Source organism: Notolabrus celidotus, chromosome 20, assembly GCF_009762535.1.
Source record: "Notolabrus celidotus isolate fNotCel1 chromosome 20, fNotCel1.pri, whole genome shotgun sequence".
NCBI classification, from domain to species: Eukaryota; Metazoa; Chordata; class Actinopteri; order Labriformes; family Labridae; genus Notolabrus; species Notolabrus celidotus.
The window spans coordinates 25,796,723-25,817,309 of record NC_048291.1 but is presented as its reverse complement, the minus strand read 5'-3'; the positions used below and the strand labels follow the sequence as shown (position 1 = coordinate 25,817,309).

At 39.9% G+C, this 20,587-nt stretch overlaps 3 protein-coding genes and 1 long non-coding RNA gene across 16 annotated transcripts; 2 read left to right on the top strand and 2 right to left on the bottom strand.

Moving 5' to 3' along the window:
• Positions 1-361: 361 nt before the first annotated feature.
• Positions 362-5,352, bottom strand: cd2bp2 (CD2 (cytoplasmic tail) binding protein 2). 2 transcript variants are annotated; one of them, XM_034711103.1, is made up of 7 exons: positions 5,253-5,352; positions 4,882-4,984; positions 3,664-3,793; positions 3,333-3,490; positions 2,675-3,254; positions 2,507-2,592; positions 362-635 (listed from the first exon to the last, which is right to left on the bottom strand). In XM_034711103.1, exons 2-7 carry the CDS (start codon positions 4,954-4,956, stop codon positions 525-527), a joined length of 1,140 nt encoding a protein of 379 aa, XP_034566994.1. In that variant the 5' UTR covers positions 4,957-4,984; positions 5,253-5,352; the 3' UTR covers positions 362-524. The 2 variants fall into 2 exon arrangements, with proteins under 2 accessions (XP_034566994.1, XP_034566995.1); XM_034711104.1 differs by having other exon boundaries at positions 4,882-5,003; positions 5,253-5,351.
• On the top strand, positions 4,875-10,183 carry zgc:153733 (uncharacterized protein LOC556313 homolog). 3 transcript variants are annotated; one of them, XM_034711107.1, is made up of 4 exons: positions 4,875-5,008; positions 8,640-8,728; positions 8,827-9,130; positions 9,355-10,183. In XM_034711107.1, exons 2-4 carry the CDS (start codon positions 8,648-8,650, stop codon positions 9,744-9,746), a joined length of 777 nt encoding a protein of 258 aa, XP_034566998.1. In that variant the 5' UTR covers positions 4,875-5,008; positions 8,640-8,647; the 3' UTR covers positions 9,747-10,183. The 3 variants fall into 3 exon arrangements, with proteins under 3 accessions (XP_034566998.1, XP_034566997.1, XP_034566996.1); XM_034711106.1 differs by lacking the exon at positions 4,875-5,008 and having other exon boundaries at positions 8,551-8,728; positions 9,355-9,750; positions 9,900-10,183; XM_034711105.1 differs by lacking the exon at positions 4,875-5,008 and having other exon boundaries at positions 8,553-8,728.
• On the bottom strand, positions 8,251-20,434 carry LOC117832124. Of its 10 annotated transcripts, none has more exons than XR_004635146.1 (5): positions 19,894-20,428; positions 19,731-19,817; positions 19,506-19,607; positions 16,745-16,951; positions 8,251-9,737 (listed from the first exon to the last, which is right to left on the bottom strand). It is a non-coding gene; the product is annotated as an uncharacterized LOC117832124 (long non-coding RNA). The 10 variants fall into 10 exon arrangements; XR_004635145.1 differs by having other exon boundaries at positions 19,506-19,604; XR_004635147.1 differs by having other exon boundaries at positions 19,506-20,009; positions 20,318-20,434.
• mylpfa (myosin light chain, phosphorylatable, fast skeletal muscle a) lies at positions 15,985-20,378 on the top strand. The gene is made up of 7 exons (XM_034711108.1): positions 15,985-16,145; positions 16,777-16,875; positions 18,021-18,096; positions 18,180-18,284; positions 18,575-18,653; positions 18,758-18,806; positions 19,543-20,378. Exons 1-7 carry the CDS (start codon positions 16,143-16,145, stop codon positions 19,642-19,644), a joined length of 513 nt encoding a protein of 170 aa, XP_034566999.1. The 5' UTR covers positions 15,985-16,142; the 3' UTR covers positions 19,645-20,378.
• Positions 20,435-20,587: the final 153 nt, after the last annotated feature.

The window sequence follows — 20,587 nt, the reverse complement described above, 5'->3', positions numbered from 1 at the left end:
CCTAAACATCTTAACATTGACTTCCATGAAAAGGAAAATGTGCAATTCAATAGAATGATGGAAAAAAAACCTCCTTACATTGACAAACTAGATGTACTGTATCTTTCACCATTACCGGTATAAGTGGAAAATTAAAGGGGTGTCACAAAATTCTGGGTTCTGTACAAAAGCATGCATCCCTCTCTGAATAGTTATTCTAATATCTTCACTGTTATGCCCTTGCACAACTGTAAAACACAAGGTCTGTATTGCAAGTTGAATTGCAAGGAAAGATCATCAAACGGTCCCAATCAAACAGTCTTCAGTGAGTGAAATTAGCACGTGATTTGATTCTCAGGAAAACACAAATGAATGACAGAGATCACATACATGAGTCATTTATTTAAAAAGCAATGTACAGAAAACAAAGCCCCTGTTCAAATGATGGATCAGACCCCGGGTGAAAACCCCGGATGAAGACACTGAAAGGGCGAAACTGAATTGCAGAGAGTGACGGTCGTGATTCATTACATTCTGGATATAAATCATGTATACAGGTCAAAGTCCAGTCTCTTGGAGTTGTAGAACTGAGATCCTTCCTGGTCCTTCCTCCTACAGTAAACACCAGTGCTAAAATAGCCTTCATCCACCCAATCCTGCAAAACAGACAACAAGAAGATTAGAACCCACCGGACCAGATTGAGGTGAAAGGTAAAACCAGTCTGCAGTCAAATAATCCAGTAAACAACATAATGGGATTTACTGGTATTAACACCAACATCCATTTTTGGTCAAATATTAATGCAACAACTCAAACTGACCCAATTCTATCTTGGTGTCATCACAAACTGGAAAACTGTTTCTCTTAAAGTGAGCAAAAAACTCAAAAGCATCCTTTTTGGACATAAATTCACAATTCATGTATGCATCAATAAATTATAAATACAAGGACTCTTGGAAAGCATCGTCAATGCCTTCATCTCGTGCATTAATGCATGGGACAATCAGTCATTCTAGCAACCACACAAAACTACGGTGCAAGTTTGTTTTAAGATTAACTTTTGGATTAAAAATGTTTGAAGACCAAATCTTGATTTGATAAAGAAAATGATTTAATTTGAAGATACTGACACTGAAGATCTATTGAATAAAACAAGCGTATTGAAATTGAACTGTCTTCAATATATTTTAGATTAAAGTGTGACATCAAAACTGAGTTAATATGTAATCACGTTAATCAAAGCCATTCTGTATTAAGTATTTATTATTAATACTGTTATGACGAAGACAACCTGTAGTGTATTAGTTTTTAATCCATCTGACTCAGATATAAAACACGACCACATGTCATAGTGATCCCCAAGGCCTTCAGCTGGATGACAGCTCTGGTAATGTGAAACACTCTCAAACACTTTCCTGTCACTCTCACTGAAGCAGCTGCTTTGAGGAGCGTGGGATTTTTCTGACTGTGAGCATTTTCAGGGAGTCTTTCAGGGCTCACCATCCTCTGACATTCATCATATTTCTTGGCTGCTTGACAGTTGTTAAATGTCTCTTCTGATAAACATAATTCTAAAAACTTCAACATAACTCTGCCTCAGTTGATGAAAACTTGGCCTACAGTAGAGCCACTTTGTTTCCATTGATCACCATGTCTCTACATCTTTCATCACTCAGGTATCATAATTGTGGGTGACGGCTGGCCTCAGTCATGAGAGGAACAGTCACTTTTATAGATGAGTGGCACTGTGCACTATTTTAAAGTTGTATTTTTGGGGGGCTTTTGCACCTTAATAAGAGGGGAGTGCAGTGGATACAGCTGGAAACAGGGAGAGAGTGGGGGGGTGACATGCAGGAGGGGGGCCGCAGGCTGGAATCGAACCCGAGCCAACCGCTTCATGGGCGCGCAATTTAGATATAGATTTAGATATTAGGCTAAATCCACACTCCACTGTACACTATTTTGAATGAATATTAGCATTTAGGCTTTTTCAGATATACTTCAAGGAAAAACAACTCATTTGGGTCAACAGGATATTTTCCAAATCCTTAAGTTGTTGTATAAAATGTAAATAAGGGTTAAATACTGATCATGGCTTGCAACACAAAGAAATTAATTGAACTGTCAAAATTTGAGTAAAGAATCCAGAAAATATTTTCATTTCATCACTTAAAAAATTAAGGTTTTATGCTCGAAAATTACCCAAACTAATGATTGCATTGATGCATTGATTATCAAAGTTATTTTCATTAATTTTATATCTTACATCTTATGGGTTTAATGTTAGCATGTATTTACAAAGTCCAGTAATATTAGCTTTTTCACAAGTCACCAAAACTGCTACCACCAGCAGGTGTCCCCCTGTCACAGCATGAAAACACATCGACGTCTGTTCAGATCCCAAAGGAAACCAAACACTTCCACAGACAGTCTGTGAACAATGAAGAACTTCTTTTGCAGGCTTGCTGGTTCTCTGTAACATTTAAAAACCTTAGATCTGCGTTTCAGAATTGGATAAGACATTACCTGCATCTGCTGACTGTTGTAGGGGCCATAAATTTCTGCACCGTCCTCGTTTTCCCATCTGTACTCCCACATGACTTCATCGCTCACTGAGAGGAAGAGAAACTGAGTTTAACCGAAGAGATACTCGGCGATTCGGAGGGAAAAGGTCTACACATAAATCTTACAAACCGTTTTCATCGTCCTGTTTATCTCCTGATCGTTTGCCTTGCGACTCATCAAACTTATCACCAAACATGTCAAGTTCATCTCCCTCTCCATCATCATCATCTCCGCTGGCTCCCACAGCTGGTTTCTTGCTGCTCATGCTCTTCATCAAATAGGTCAGTTTTTCATAAGTCTGTTGATAAATCTCAAACATCCCAGATCCAACCAGTCTGTCAGCGAGTGCCGTGAGCTTATCAAGCTTTTCTGCATCTCTTTTGTTCTCTGCTGTGGGCGCACTCTCTTCCCTCAGCTTCCCCTTCTTTCGTCCCTTCAGTCCTCCCAGCCGACGGAGAGCAGCAGCGACTGTCTCCCCGGGAAGCATCAGTTCCACCATAGCTTCAGTGAGCTGGTGCTGTGTGAAGGACGCCAGGGGGTCCTCTGCAGGCTCCATCTCCTCCTCTTCTTCCTCTTCGTTGTCCTTGTCTGTTTGCTTCTCTTCTCTCTTTTTCTCCTCCTCGGCCTCATCTTCGTCACCAACTCTGCGTGTCCGTTTGGCTCCGAGGCCTTTCTTCTTTTGTTTGAAAGGCTGCTCTTTTATTCTCACCTGGAAGAAGAAACTCAAATTATTGAACACTGCTTGTAAAGTATGCAAACATTAAAAGATCCCTGAAATGCAAATTACCCAGTCGATGTTGTCAAGCCAGTTGTCTCTGATCTGTTCTTCCTTTTTGACGAAATAGTTTCCTTCAGAATCAAAGTATCCTTCCTGCATCTCCTCGTCCAGATTGAACGGTGTGATGGAAACTCCCTCGTCAAAGTCAATGGTTGCTCCCTCTTGGCCTGTAAACACAATCAGCACCGTCTCAAACTTATGTTCAGCTAAACATCATCTTGCTAGACTTGTGGCACTTGTGTGTAACAGAAAGGAAGAAAGAGTTTGCATCCTTATATTTGAGGACGTGTCATACTAACTATCTCCTAAAAGCTACAGTTCAGTGTATTATTGCACATACCTTCCACATCATCACTCGCAAGAATATCATATTTGCTGCTCTTATCTTCCTCTCCTTCATCCTCCTCGTCACTATCAAGGGAATGTTTGCCCTTAAACCTGGAGCCTGGTCCGGCCACAGCCTCGCAGGTCTGGTTGTGGAAGGATAAGAAAAATATTACTGAAGCATTATTCAACAATCAAAGTCCATGCAGACATTTATTTTTGTTACACTGGCTCCACATCAGTCTTTATTTATTTAGAAAGATGCTCAATGTAGATTAGATTAGAACTTTATTTGTCCACAATGTGGAAAATTGCCTTTGGCTTCACACAGACAAACAGACAATACAACATTTGTAGACAAGAACAGAGAGAGTGCTTGGGGTTCTTCCTATACGGCAGCTCTATTCAATTAGCGGCCCGCCAGCCACATGCAGCCATACTTGGGTCCGGCAAGAAAATCATCTTTTACTAACACTGACAAGTGCTGCTCTTGTATTGTGTTTATGCCCTTTGGGAAGTGGCAATACATTAATAAACATCCTGTGTGTTTGTTATCTTATCTATTTGTTTTTCTTTTAAATGGTTAACTTTGCTCACTGTCTGCTAAAAATGCCCATCCCAGCTCATGTCCTTAGTCTGAAAATCCGATATAAAAGGAGCCGATATAAAATATAGAACATATATATACATACATAAAGACACACATGTATATATATATACATTTACACATGCACATAGACACATGTACATACATACATATATACATCCTACAATTGAGGTCATAAAAATTAGGAAAGCCCTTGTAAAGGGAGGGGGATGCTACAGTTTGTTATTTTAAGAGATTGCTAAAATTAAAAAGTTAGGTTTGATTTTGCAATCTAAGAATTTAATAATTGAACTGCTCTTGGAACAAAATAGTTCTTGTAATCAATGTAACAGAATACAAACTGTAATACTGCAGGGTTTACCCATGTGCAGGTAAATCATAAACCATCCATGCATGTGAAGAAATAAAGGACTTGTACCTTTTTAAAGGATGCAACTACTCAGTAATGAATGTGATCTCAAGGAAATCAATAGAAGATGATAATTGTTATTGTCTTGATTATATTTTTTAGACTTTAGAGTTATTTTAATCTCTATAATGTCTGTGTTGAATAATATTCCCTGTTATATTTTTATTTTATAATCATAAGGACCTTATTAAGGAATGACGTGAACGGGACGGTGTTACCTTTTTGTTTGGAACATCTTCCTCCAGGTCGATCTCTCCGTCCCCGTCCTCAAATGTTACTTTCCTCTTCGGCATGCTGCTGCAGGAGAGGACCCGAGGTCTCCTGTGTGACACAGCAGGTTCTGTGGTGAGTGGATTTATCTTAAACACGAGATTCTTCAAACGTTGTAAATACGCGCGGTTACATGCAGACTCAGGTTAGCTCTGCTGCTAATAATGTTAGCTAACATCAGTTTATACAGAGCAAGCATTAAACACAGAGTCACAGAGGGTGTTTAGTTAACTGCAGTAACATGACAGGTATCATATATGTGTGTTTGGTGATATGAACATTGCATTAAGTGGATAAAAAGGCAGAAAAAGAGGCAAACCTGTGAAAGTAATTTAAGCGACGTTCGCGTGCGTTTCTTCTTCGCTGCTTTCCTTCTTCATGTCCATGATGTGTGTGACGCGACGACTCAATACCGCCACCTGCTGGTGAGGAGGAGTGGATTTTATTCTCAACACACAATAAAACTTTCTGCTTTTTTACACCAAAACTGAAATATACCACTTAAAATGTGTATTATTATGGGAAAATTCAACACTTAATTTAACATTAGTGTACAAAAGTTACCCTCCTCATCCTTAAAGGTTTAAACTTTGGTCTAAAGTAGGGTTGCAAAGTTCCAGGAATTTTCAAAGCTGGAAACTTTCCATGGGAATTTATGAGAATAAAACAGGAATTTACTGAATTGAAGGTTGGCTCTTAATAGTGAACTTAAATATAGTTGGTTAAAATATATTTGAGCATAATCCTGATTAAAACAACCAGATTTCATTTAAGTACAGTTGAATATCTATGCTATTCCTCAATCACATGCACAGATGATTTCTAGAATCCTGCAGATGCTAGGCTTGAGAAGCTTGAGGGAAGATGCTTTTTTATTTGCATGTTGAATGGGACTTGTTTTGTCTTTAACTCAGCATTCATGTTTTTGTTCTTCAAGGAAATAATTAATTGTTCAGTAAAACATTTGTCTGCTTGGGGGAGGCAGTAGCTCAGTCTATAGGGACTTGGCTTGGGAACCGAAGGGTTGCCAGCTCGAGTCCCAGCATGGATGAAGTTTGGCAAGTGGACTGGTGGCTGGAGAGGTGCTGGTTCACTTGCCTGGGCACTGCCGAGGTGCCCTTGAGCAAGGCTCAGAACTCCCAACTGCTTGGGATGCGCTGGTTGATGGCAGCATCCTCACTCTGAAATCTCTCCCAAAGTGCATGTCCACTGTATGTGTGTGTGCATGATTGTATGTATATATACCAAAAAACTGTGCGTGTATCATGACCGAAAAACAACACGAGTGAAAAAATAGAATTTCCCCCTGGGGATTAATAAAGTACGTTTCTTTCTTTCTTTCTTTCTTTCTTTCTTTCTTTCTTTCTTTCTTTCATAAAAAAAAACAAATATATATGCTTGGATGTGATACCTTTCCATTAAATTACCTTCAATTCCCATAAATTCCCATGGAAAGTTTCCAATATGCAATATTTCCCAAATTCATCAGCTTAACTTCTCATGGAAATTTACTGGAAATTTTCCACCCCTTTGCAACCCTAGTCTTAAGGTTATTTTAACACTTGACTTAACTATGAAGACATGGAGTACCCCCAACATTATTTAAAGCCCTGCTAATCTTCTCAGCTTGATCTCTTTTAGATGTAGAATTCTCCAAGGTCCAAAGTGACTCAAAGGATAAGTGTGTCAAAAAATAGATTCAACATCAAAGTAAATGCATATTCAAGAGGTCACCTTTGTTTGTCTTCTTCGTTGCTGATACTGTTATAAGTGGCAGTGGGGTAAAATAAAGCGAGACATCAGGGGAGATAATCTGAAGCACCTGGCATTAGTGAATATTTGCAATGAAGAAGCTGTGCAACTCCCTGGAGAATCAGCTGTGCACCAGTGGATATGAAACTCCACCAGAGTAAAATAAAAACCACCTGAAATGTAAAAATGTAACACCTAAAGCAGAAGTGAGAGAGCTCTGCACGCTGAGGCAAGTACAGCAGACCTCAAACTCCACTTCAACATCCAGCATCTCACTTCCAGGTAGCAGCTCTGATCAGAAAGGTTGTTTTCCACTGCCGGTTTTGGCCGATCCAGCAGCGTCGAGGAGAGAGAATATAATGTGTCAGGATTTTGTTACCAGGAAGTGGGTCGAGTTATTTATATTTCAACGCTCGTCCTCTTGTACCCGTGGGAGAACTGGTGTGAGTAACCTGAAACTATACCTTTAAACATTGTCTGCTTCTGGATGCTACGGACCGAGGGGAAACAATTGGCTTCATGTTTAAGATCGCTTAGAAGCAGAAAATATCTGTAACTGTAAATAATGTAAAGACCGTGTGGGAGAGTGAGGTGACCCTGTGGGGCAGTCAGCATTGGCAGAGGTAAGTCTGAGTCACTATTTGCTATTCTGTCACTACTGTCTCTTCTGTCTGAGTCAATATACAAAACCAAAATATCTATCCAGCTCTCTACCTGTCTAAACAACTACTGTATCTAAATCTACCATTTGCTATAGATTGATATGTATGTTCCCAAAGTAATTTCCTCGTAATATTACTAAAAAAATAAAGGCTTTGCTGACCTTCACTCCACAGAAAAACAATAATGTCTTGTAATATTCAAAACCAGTTTGCTTAATTATTCTAATCAATGTTTTTTGACCTTAAATTTTTTTTGAATTAATTTCTGGTTACTCCTTATGATGGTTAAACTATAACAACCCAAAGAAAGAAGAAATAATATCTTTAAGTCAATTAAAGTCATAAATCACTCAATTAGGAGCACTTTCATTTGGATAAAAAAGGCAGTTATATGCAGCAAAGTTAAAGTCTCAACAAGTTAAACTTCTGTCTGCTTTAAGCATTAAAAGTAGAGTATTTGTTCTTCTGAAAAGTGAAACATAAAGTCATTTCTATGACTTTGCACCTGAAACCACTGAGTATATGACATTATGTAGGCAGTTTGGAGGGGAAATGTCTCTTTGGTTGAGTGATAAAATCTCACACACACCTTTAAAGCTGCAGTGTGTCATAAGAGGTAGCATTTAGCAGAACAGACCTGGAAGAATGGAACATGCAATACAATATTCCTTAGTTTTTAAATCAGTGATTAATCACCTGAATACAAGCATCCTATTTTACTTGTTAACTTAGAATTAGCCTTTTATGTCTACACAGGAGCAGGTCCCCTTTCATGGATGTCACTATCTTGCACTGCCACGTTTCTACCGTAGCAGAAAAAACTAGTAACATGTGCGTTTTTGCATTCAGTGAGTGGCCTGATGAAATGCACTGGTTGGATGACGAGGAAGAAGTGAGTGGTTGTGGTTTGCACAAAGAATTTGTATTGATTGATGTTAACAAATGACTGATGGAGGATCATACTTCTCATGCATCGCAAGGGAGCTTCTGGTCCTTGAATGCCACCATTACTTTAACAACTGGAAGGGTGTACAAGGGAGAGTTTTAATCCAGAATCTGATTGCTATATATTGCTTGTTTATTCCATATTGTACTTTTAGAATGTGACAAGAGGTTCAAACTTAAAATCAAATTTTGACGAAGACCCAAACAGCTGTTTTGATCATTTTAAAAGCTCATCATTTCTAAATAGAAAGGTGATGACTCTTTTCTTTTAAAAGGATCTACAACACGTCATGCAGTTCCTTTTTCCTGTTGTAGTTTCACTATGTTAAAGCACTTCTCTTCTTCAGGTGTTGGGATGAAGCTCCATGAGAAGATTCTGATGCATTACCTCTCATGCACGTCTCCAGTAGATAAAGAAGGTTATCTCTATAAAAAGGTTTGGATAAAGAAAATAAATGCAACACTGAGTAACATGTACAAGTGATTTCATTGTGCTTCATGACCCTGCTTTGTTTTTGTCATATTCCTCTGTAGAAAGAGAGAACTGCAACGTACCATCGGCGCTGGTTTGTCCTGAAAGCAAACCTGCTTTTCTACCAGGAGCGCCCGGCTGACAGACACCTACTGGGCGTCATTGTTCTGGAGGGGTGCTCAGTGAGGCGCTCGGAGTCTGATGGACAGTTTGCCTTCTCACTGGTGTTTGAAGGACCCGGTTTGAGGACCTACAGATTTTCTGCAGGGGATCATCCCGCTCTGGAGAGCTGGCTTAAAGCTTTACTGTCAGCCAATCACTGCTACCTCTCTTTGCTGATGAGAGACCTGCAGAGGCAGTATGAAGGTGAGGCATGCTCCTGTTAATACATACTAAAGGTTTTGGACTGCAGTGCTTTACTCTTCTTGGAAGAAGCATCAATCATTATTTCTGTATAACCCTGCAGAGCTTTTACCTTACAGTTGTCAAATTTGATTCAGTTTTTCCAGCTAGTCTTTTTCAAAAAGGAGCTACATGATGATTTATATGAGAAGCTCTAGTTTTGATGTCTTCTTGTTGTACTCTTGCAGAAGCTAAACAGCAACAAGACTCAGGTGAACCCCATCACAGATCCTCCCTCAGCGCCCTCAAACAGTCCCAGTTCTTCGTCCCCGTGCAGGGATCATCAGCAGCGCTCGGCGAGGGGAGAAGCTTCAACACGACTTCAGGACCTTCTAAAGTGGTCACCAAAAAGTCCCCCAAACTCTGGCACAGGAGGAACGCTCACGTCACACCGCTCAATGGACCTGCACCTCTGTACGGAGAATGGCCTCTGGTGGGCTTCGATCCTCTGGAGGATTTCAGCAAACTTCATGATTATTACGGACAGGAAGTGAAGAGAGCCAGAGAGGAATGGCTGAGGAGTCGACGAGCACAGGAGGAGGAGAAGCACAGCGGGGGAGACCTCATCGACCTGGAGTGAGGAAGTGAGACGGAGCGGTTTATTTGTGCTGAAAAGGAACTGAACCTGAAGTGTTGCTAATTATACTGTAACTAGGAGAACACACTGACGCCTGTAAATGTGCTAAATGTTTCAAATGATTCGCTTCAATCATTTCTATGTTACATTTTACAGAAAGATGAATTCACTGAGCTTTGGCAGCCTTAAAGTGTCCATGGGAGGAGATGGGATTTCTACCTTTTGGACAGCAAACAGCGTTCTGAGCCTTCTTTCACAGCGTTCAATGAATGTAATCCACAACATGACCAGTGTTTTTTTTCTATTCACTTTGTTACTTGTCCCAGTAAGCTGTGATGTTGTTGTAAGACTGAGCCAGCATGCACTTACCCACAAACTGAAGCAGCTACGATGGAATTAAGCCATAATGAGTTTCATTACACCCGTCTGTCTGACTCGTGCATGGCTAAACGTCTTCCTTTAAGGATTCATTAAATAGTTAAGGCACAACGGTTTCCTGCAGGGTAGCTTTCACATGTAGTGCAATTAACACTTTCCCTGCTGGCATGAAAAGGCTTTAGTGAGCAGTATTATTACGCTTCCCTTAAAGCTCAAATATATACGCTTGCTTGGAGTATATATAAGCAGCTCCTGGTTCATTTTTGTATTCCTGTGGTGCAAATATCAAACTCAACAATGGTAAACAAGTACAAAGGCTGCTTGATGCAGGTAGAAGCATAAAGTATTATATATATATTATTATTATTTTCAAAGATCTGTTTATTTAAAGATAAATGTAAACAATTAAAGCAAGTGATTTTTTTTTGTATAAGAAACACAATGAATTAACGAAAAAGCAACCAATAATAATAAATGATAATTTAAAATAAAAGATAAATAAATAGAAAGGAAAATAAAAAATAGTGAAACTACAATAAGATAGATAGGTTAATATTTACAAAATAAATAAATGCAAAAGGTAAAAAAGCAATAAGGATAACAATAAAAAATATGTATAAAATAATTAAAAATAAGTAAATAAATGTTAATAATAATAATTAGAAAACAAATTGAAAAATAAAATAAAAAAACACCACATGATAATCTACAACGAGAACAACAGAACATGTTCTTCTATGAATATAGTTGTCGTGCTGTAGAAGGGATTCAAAGCCTCAAAGGATCAAACAAAGAAATAATCAATGGAAAAAGAAAAAACTCAAAGTCTGTAACCAGCTTTATTGAGGTGCTTCTTTGAACTGCAGGGTTTATATAAGGTCATGGAAAGGCTGCCATATTTAAAAAAACATCGGTGTGTGGATCAGGGCAGAGTATGTTTGATCTTTTCGAGTCTGCTATAATAAAGAGCATCCCTGACCCGACCCTCATAGGATGATTTCCAGCGAGGAAGGCTATAAAAACAGTTTGGTTTTTGGGAGAACCATCACATGAGGAGGTACCCCAAAAAGTGCAACTAGTAGAGTTGGTTGTAGGGACACTTGAAGTGCTCTTGAAAGAATGTCAAAAACATGAAACCAGTAATTAAGTATTATTTTTTTGATGCATGTGGAATAAAATGCAGTCATTGACTTGAATGGGTCATCATTTGTTGGAATAATACACACAGAGGTGAAAATAAACTGACAGATCTGTATTTCACATTCTTGTGCAGATTAATGGACTTTTTGTGCTTAATTTTGGGGTCTTGTGTCTATATAGATGGGACAGTAGATATAGCAGAGTACGGAGTAGTTGAAGGGGCTGCGGATTCAAATGCAACTGCTTCGAGGAGTGCAACTTCTGCACTTGAGGCGCACAACTCAACAGCAAAGCCCCAACAGGAGTGAGAAGGTGCTTATCCCTGATAGGAGGTGAAACATGTGGGTTGTTTCATTCACTGTTTTTACAAATGTAGTTCAGGATTAGGATTGTGTGAGGTTATATTAGGGACACACTTCTGTACCTTCCAAGTACCTTGATACGACACCAGCATCACTCCATGTACTAAATGGGATTTTGTAAATGTTTAGATTTAATTCTATATTTTAAACTACTTCTGGTGGGAATGTGTGCAACTCAAAGCAATGCCTGAGGTCTTTTTCTCTGCTAAAAAGTCTTAGTTTAGCAAAAAGACACTCACCATGTCTGTAACTGGAGGGTGTGAGCAGCAGAGGGCGCTGCTGATACACTTACAGGCTCTAGGCCGGACCGAACCTCCTGAATTAAGGAGTGTAAACTTAGCTGTGTGACATAGTTTGAAATAAATAGCTCACTAATTCATGGAAGTATGCAAGACTCTCAAATATGCAGCCAGTGTTAAAAATGACAGCGTCAATATTTAGAGAAATGACGGGCCTTTAATTGAGTTATTGAGTCCTGCATATTGCTCATTACAACATGTCTGTCTGTAATGTCCTTTGAATCCTCTGTGTTAATTAGATAACAGCTTCAGAGGCATACAAGAAAGTGGTAGTGAGTGTTAGAGGCTCTTCAAAGAAGGTATCCACTCAGATGCCATGTGTGGAAAGTGACAAAAGCAAAAGGTGACATCTTAGTGTAGACTCATGAACATTAAAACGTCTTAAATAAGAGTTAGTGTGCCACCACCCTGAGTGGGATCAAATAACTAAACAAAGGTCACCTGAGGTTGGATAGTAATCAAGCACCAAATAGTTGTAAGTTACAAAGTCTGACACCTCGCCTGTCACAGCTTTTCTTTATGGTGGTCCTCCTCCAAAGACCGACCCGGCAGCTTCCTGGCATTCCAGAGCCAACATACATCAGACATACCAGGCACCTAAAAGTGATGGACGGCTTCAGAGGAGCGTGCCAAAACGTCTCACCTTACAGCAAAGGCCCCGAGAAATGCACACACATCTGGATGGGAACTCTTCCTTGAGATAACAGCGTGTAAACACATTGTGATGAGACCATTTTGTTATTTTACAAGCGTGATGGAAGGTCGCTGAATGGAAGCAGCTAACGCACCTGTGAAGAGTTTGAAATGTCACAGCTCATTAGCATAATTAAGGAAGCCTGACTCGCTTAAAGTAGAAATTATCTATAATCTTACATCAATATTTGAAATGTTCTGAATTTTTAAGGAAACTAAGCTATTTTATTATTTTTCATTTTTTAAAAAGACTAATTTAAACCACAACATTGATTTTCCTTCACAATTAGCCTCACTATTTTTAAATTAGAAATAATAAAAATGGATGAAAATCAAACTTTTTCTTTCAGGTTTCATAGATTATTTCATCATCTGTCATTCTGGAAGATGATAAATAAGTTTATGTGAGTTTTATTCTAAAATAATGCCAAAAAACTACAATTAAACAACACAAACAAATTCTTGATTAATTTTTGCCCAAAACAGAAGAAATAAACAAATGTCTCACCTCAAACTAATGTGGTTCCAGTTGCTGGTAACTTATAATAAAATGATGATCTCTTGTTGCATATTAAATGCCTTACGGTCTCATTAAAGCTACCCTTAATTAAAGGAAAATATGTTTAAATAAACAGAATATTTAGATTTAAAAACATTGGGACAATAATGTACAATATTTATACAAACACTTTGAGGGTCATTTCAAAATAATATTTGAGGAGTTCTTTTTAATCTTTAAAAGTTTCCATAGACAAAAATTACAGTCACAACATGTACTGTGCTGTATTTCCTCCCTGCAACAAGGTGATGATAAAGAAGAGGCCCAGGGTCAAAGGTCATGTGAGGGACTGACAGCTAAGTTCAGGTCTAAATATCATGAGCACCCTGTAGACAAACAAAGGTCAGTGTTGTCCGGTGTAGGTTAAGAAAGCTGTAAAGAGCAAAGATGAGACTGGAGCTTGACTGACCATCAGAGCATCAGAGTGAATGGAAACACAAACAGACCCGGGCTGAGCTGAGACAGGAGGCAGGGATAAATTCTCTCAACAGACAGGATTAACACAGCTCTTAATGAAATTGAAATGGATTACCTCTGAGGTAAATCTGGATATAAAAACATGAAAACACTAATTGAAGGGAGGATTTCACTCTGAGGGGCCGGGGAATCGCCAGACTGCCAAGTTTATTTAGCTATTTTTGTCGCGCTCAGCTGTTCCTTTTCTGTTCTCTGGGAATGTCTGCTGCTATCACCCTGCAGAGTAATCCCCTTTTAATTCAGGGGGGGCGGACTCTGCATGTGAGGGGGGGCAAAACAGGTGGGAAAGTGTTCATAACTCCTGCTAATTACCACACACACACACTTCTCTGCAGTGGTGACAAAGCAGGGCCAGAGGTGGATGGTGCGTTCGCTGACCGAAGGGTTGTCGTTAAAACAGCTACCCTAGCCTGATGGAAAAAACCACAGGGAACCCACAAAGTCATGTGACTCTCACTGACTTCTCTGATATATTTGACTGTGATGAGTAATCATAACATAACTGAGACAGTTGTTGCAAGTGTTATACTTTGATTATACTTTAACTGTCTGTTTAGTTTGTACTACTTTAATCCAAACATTAGTGTGTTCCCATATTTATATTTTTTGTATGAAAATAATAAACATTTAAAGTTGTTTTAATTTTACATTTTTAAGGAATTCAAACAAATGAAAAATGTACAGTTTTCACTTTTTTTGCACAGTAAAATTTTGTTTTTCCTCTTCCAAAAATAATCTCATGACCCGCCAGGTTCATCTTCTTTCACTGTAATCCCTGTGCTACATTACTTAATGTTTTATGAGTTAGTTAAAGGTCCTGTTAGGAACTTTTGGCCTGTGCTGACTTTGGTGTCCCCTGTGGACAAAGCAGTAGCTCTAATCTCTGCACTAATTTTGTCCTGTAAATGAGTAAGTAATGTTTAAAACAAAAAGATCTCACCTTGCTTTATTAAATAGTCAAATCTGACACTCATTGAGAATCTTTGCTGTGGAAAATGTAAAGAAAGAAAGGCAGGTAATCAGTGCGACTGACACCAGTGGTTTTAAATAACTCAATAACTTATAAGAGTTATAATCAGTTTTATGCTGATGGTTTTGTTTGCTTTTGTGGGTCATAAAGGGACATCTGTATTAATTTCAGTCACACACGGTCAAAGGCTTTCATTTGATCACACAAGCCCACTTTTTAAAAGTGTATTGCTGTCATACTTTTGTGCTCTTACATATTTTTGTTGGATTTAATGCTGGACTATTTGAGGAAAATTAGATTGCCAAATTATCACTTCAAATATACAGTTTTTTAATGTTTAATAACACTTTATTTCTTTCTTCCTTTCATACCTTGAAGCAAACTTTTGTGCATCCATTCATTTATTTTTAAAGATAATACTGTTCCTAACATAATGCAGAAATAAATGAAGATAGAAACTCATTATTATAATTATAGGTTGTCTTTTTTAAAATCATTTATAGTTTAGTAATGAGTGTGATCAGTATTCAAATTTCCATTACATCTAATCTGTAACTATGTTGATGCTCCTGTCTCCTTTTTGATTAAACAACAAGAAAAATAAGGGAAAAGCAAAAGTGAAATAATTCAATTAAGTAATGCAGTTTGCTGTTCAATCAATAATACAAAGGAAAAAGTTGTATTAAATATGCAGCATTTAAAATATAAATACTTAAACAGCCTGTTACTGAAGTTGAAAATGATCCCTGCATACGTTCATACTGACAATCTTTCTAATCTTAATCTTGGCTTGTGCATCCAGAATAAAAATACCTGCTCTTCCCTTTTGCTTGTTGTGTAAAGAGATATTTTAATTACTTTTAGGAATGACCCAGAGGCTGTCCGGCAATCGTAGCTACGTATTTGGAACGAGTCAGAACCTCTATGGGATTATCTCAGATTTGATATTAGCATCACGACTTTGTGACACTTAAAAAAAGACGGCGTCCCCGTGCACATACAGGGTCAGAGCTGCATTAGTTGCTGAGGGTATAGAATGCTAGCTTCCCAATCTGTAATATAGCAATGGACATCACAAACCAAAAATAAAGTCAGCGGCTGCTGTGTGGCTGCAGGCAGATGGAGAAGATCAGAAGGAGGGTGGAGAGACAGTGTCCTCTGGTCCAACGAGCATCCATGTCCCGAATGTCCTTATTAGTCCACGTGGGACTGCAAACCTAAAGCATGGTCCCTCTGCTATCAGGTTTACTTAATTCCAAGACTCCTGCGTCTATTTCTGATCTCCAGTAAGGTGATACGCTGTCCCGCCGCTCTGTCTCCTTCTCTTTAGCCATCAGTTCATCACAGACCATCCTCTCTCTCCCTCTCTCTCTTTTTTATCCCCATCCAAACTTGAGGCTGTGGCTAAAGTTAGATTGGCCGGTGCTGGGGTATATAAGCCCCCGGGGATGTACGTATAACGCGGCTTCACAAGGTCTTCTCCTTCTTGATCATCCTAACCCCAGCTCTTACCGTCTCAAGATGGTGAGTACAAGAGCTTCCTCATCCCTGCTCTCTCTGCTGCTGCTGGACATATCTACACGGGGATCTAAGCGACCCTACTGGAATAAACACTTTTGGAAGCAGTTTTTTCACAGCTTGAAGTAACATTCATTTCAAATTTGGGAGCAGCATCATCATCTCCAGTAGATAATGTAACTCTGGACATTTGAATGGATTCTTTAAGCAGTTGTGAGGGTGCTTTGGTAGTTTGTTCTGCATGTCAAACCCAATCACCTGCAGAGCCAAGTTTTAAAACCTCATGTCTTCACAAACAAATGCATGTGATGTTGTCATGCCAGATGAAGGCATTTTTGCTAACTTGGGGTCCAGACGTTGGAGTCAAGGCCTCCTTAAAGAGGCCATGATGTGATTGATTCAACAAAAAGGTGGACACTTTTTGTTCTGCTCCTTAGAATTTATTCTAAATGGAAAAAACCTCACGTTTTGTTTTTGTAGTTTCACCCCGTGAGGAAGTATTTACATAAAATGCTAAAAATAAAACACATTTGAGGTTCCTTTAAGTTGCAAACCACTGCCTGTACAGACACCTGTAGCATTCCTGCGTGTGTGTGCAGACTCACCTGAAGCTTTCACTCGTGTGTTCATCCTCCAGGCACCAAAGAAGGCAAAGAGGAGGGCAGCAGCAGCCGATGGCGGCTCCTCCAACGTGTTCTCCATGTTTGAGCAGAGCCAGATTCAGGAGTACAAAGAGGTGAGGTTTGTCCGACCAAACAGGCCCCCCTTTATTCATCCTGGCTGCCTCAGGATGCTGTAGACATCTGTGTCATCTGTGGTTAATTGATAGAGAGATAGAAACATATTCCAGAATCAGAACAGCTGCTGTATTTTTCAAATCGATCACTCAGAGACGGCGACCAAAATTAGCGTTCAGTTAAGTGGCCTTCAGATCCATTTTCACTGCAGTTGCTATTTCACGGGCCCCCCCTCCTCTCCCTGGACAGTTTAATAAGCATGAGAATGTCATTAGGAGGAAGCTCTGACATTTCTGACACCATCTGAAGCTATTGTTGACCTTTGACCTCGCCTCCAGCTGTCACTCAGACGTCTGCTAAAGCTCCTGCTGAAGGCTGGGAGGCCCTGCAGAACAGCTGGACGTGGAGGAGCATATTTTAATATGAAACAATTAAGAAGAAGAGAGGGCTGCATTTGATGTTTTACAATATTCAATGCTTGCTAAATTATAGAATGACTTCTTAGTGTATGAGTAAGGAAAGAAAGACCTGTACTGATAGGAAGAATGTGTAACAGTGAAGTGTTAGGTGTTTTATGGTTCAGTAGGGTCAGGCGATTCTCTGTCAAGGCGCAGGATAATGATGAGGTTGTCGGTGCGAGGATCTGTGCTGCGAATAGGATAGGAACATTCCTCCTGCGATAAGTGATACGGGAGTCTTGAGTGTCACTTGGGGAATGTATAACTTGATGATGAGGATGATCTTAGCACGTCACACTGATGGAAAGATACCAGCCAGTGGTTGATGGCTTCTCTATCTGTCAGAGGAAGGGAGGAATGTGTGTGTGAGAGAAGGAGAGGCGGCACAGAGGGAGGGAGGGGGGAGGGGGGATGTGAGAGGGTAGCGACTGAGTTCAAGTTCAGGTCCGAAGGGGTTATCTTAAATTTCATAGACGTAAGTTGCACCGGGTTGAGCGGATCAGACAGCTGTTCCCTGATGATACTTTCCCAGTTTAACTTGTAAGGAAAAACTTGGGGCCACCTCCGCCCTCCCCTCCCTGTCCCAAAGCTCCCCTCAAGGCCACATCCATCACACAGCTTGAACCCCTCCCTCCCCTTGTGTCCAAAGTGTCTCCTCTAAAAAAAATACTCTTCTCCTCCTTCAGGCTTTCACAATCATTGACCAGAACAGAGATGGTATCATCAGCAAAGATGATCTGAGGGACGTGCTGGCTTCAATGGGTGTGTAGGATTCATTCAAGTTTCAGAAGCATGTGTGACTGTTTGTTTTCTGGAAGTTAACTGATTTCTCATCGGATATTTAGGCCAGTTGAACGTGAAGAATGAGGAGCTGGAGGCCATGATCAAGGAGGCCAGCGGCCCCATCAACTTCACCGTCTTCCTCACCATGTTCGGCGAGAAGCTGAAGGGTAATTTTACCGACTGTCACTCCATCGTTCAGCCTAGTATTTGGCACAGCAGTCTGTCAGTGAGGGAGCGTAACTAATGTACACAAGGCCTGTAATGAAATACATGTTAGGGGTTCCTGTACTTGATGTATGTTACTTAATGTTACTTAATGTAAAGTCATAATTAAAGCTACAGTCAGCAACGTTAGCTTTCACATCAACATCTCATAAGCAAAACATGCATAATGCATAATGCATAATGATATTTTAAGAAGTATAGTCTTACCTAATCACTTCCTGTCTCTGACCAGGTTCTGACCCCGAGGACGTCATTCTGGCCGCCTTCAAGGTCCTGGACCCCGAGGGTACCGGATCCATCAAGAAGGATTTGTAAGCACTTTTCTTTATTAATTAAAATATGAGATTTGAACGTTCATGATGCATTTCCATAAAGGATGATCTAAACGTAACGTCTCTCTGTTTGCTCTCTTCAGCCTTGAGGAGCTTCTGACCACTCAGTGCGACAGGTTCAACAAGGATGATGTAAGAATCTCACACATGTTGGAGGAGCATGGTTTTGTAGACTGGCTTATTGGTCCCATTGGTCAGCTAGTGTGTTCTGGGTTAGAGGTGCAGAACCATCCAACACATATAGATTTTATACCTTCATTTAGACTTCTTAGACGAGGAAGTAAACTTGATTTCTGACACTTTGCAGATATTACAATCTGAGTATATTTTGCAGAAGAAAGGTCTGACCTGAGTGAAGTCTCTAAGCCATATTTGGCCAATAATTTAGTCTCTGGTGTGACTATTTGCAAATAATGGAGTCTCCAGTTTGCAGGGTAGAAAATGTCAGTTTTGTCATGATGCAAAGGGTTAGGATGGAGGGGTTCTTTCTAGAATCTGACCACTAGATGTCGCTAATATTCCCATTTCTACACACTGCACCTTTAATTGAAAATCGGTTCTTATAGGGATTAGTTTTAAGGTGTGGGAATATGGCTCAATGACTTTGAAAATGTAGGAAATCCATTTTTTAAAGTGGCCCAAACCTATTTTTTAAAATTTCATGTAGGTCCCTTACTATTTTCATCCATTTTAAGACCAAGATATTCACATTTATGCATTTTTTAAGTACACCCTTCAGGAGTATGTTGAGTTAAGTCTTTTAAAATTGAGCTTTGGGGCCAATAAATCAATATATCACAAATACAGATAAACACGTAGAGGATGCATCACCTGTCAGACTGACGTCCCATCCTTGTGTCCTCCTCAGATTAAGAACATGTGGGCCGCCTTCCCCCCAGATGTCGCCGGCAACGTAGACTACAAGAACATCTGCTACGTCATCACACACGGAGAGGAGAAGGAGGAGTAAAGAGAGACTAGAAGACGCAAAAAAATACAGCAATCCCTCTGCTATTCTGCCTTCCCTGTCCTTTCTTTCCTACTCTTCCCACTCACCCTTTGTGTAACCTCGTGTGCTCGGCCGCTCACACCAAAGACTTGTCCCACGTGAGAGGTTCGATGCCCATGATGTGTCTATGTTTGCTTATGGGGAATAAGGGTGATTTTCAATAAAATTATCCTGTAACATCATTTCCATCAACAAGCTTCTCTCACAAACCTTTTTCTTTCCTTGCAACCATTCTTCTGTCTTCCCACCTCTTCATGTCTGCCTGCCCTGTCACTTCATCCTGAGGTGTCTGTGAGAATGAAATGTCTCTCTGCTCCCCTCGGTATCTGAGGAGAGAGGAGGTTTACAAAAGTCTGGGGACCTCATTCCAAATTCTGAAGATGTCCTCCTGGGTGCTGGAGGTGGGGGGAGGGAGAGCGTTTGCAGGTTAAGAGAGGACAAAAGTCGCCTCCTGAAAGTGATGACAACTTTTGTCCTCTAAAAAGGTGAAAGAAATGAAAGGAGGAGAGGAGAGAAAGGATCGAAAGAAAACATTCAAATCTTCGATGTCTTTCCCTCCGCTCCTTCCACGATTCGTAAAATCCTCTTTTTGTCCATAAGCTGTCTCGACTTCAGTAACTGGAATCTTCCTCACCTTTCCTCTGTAATGAATAAAAGGGACGAACTGTGAATAAAATCTCTTTCCTTTTGTAAAATCTCTGGTCAGTGGCTCTGTGGGAATTAACAGGTGTGGTGAATTAAGTGACAAAATCCCTCACAAATACAACAGTAGCGCCCTCTAGTGGAGATTCTCAACACCTGCATGTATTAACAGGGGGCAGGGAGACACATGATCAATACAAAGAAGCCCTCAGTGCATGTTACTGCACTAAAACTAATTACCAGGCCACTTTTATTAGGTGGA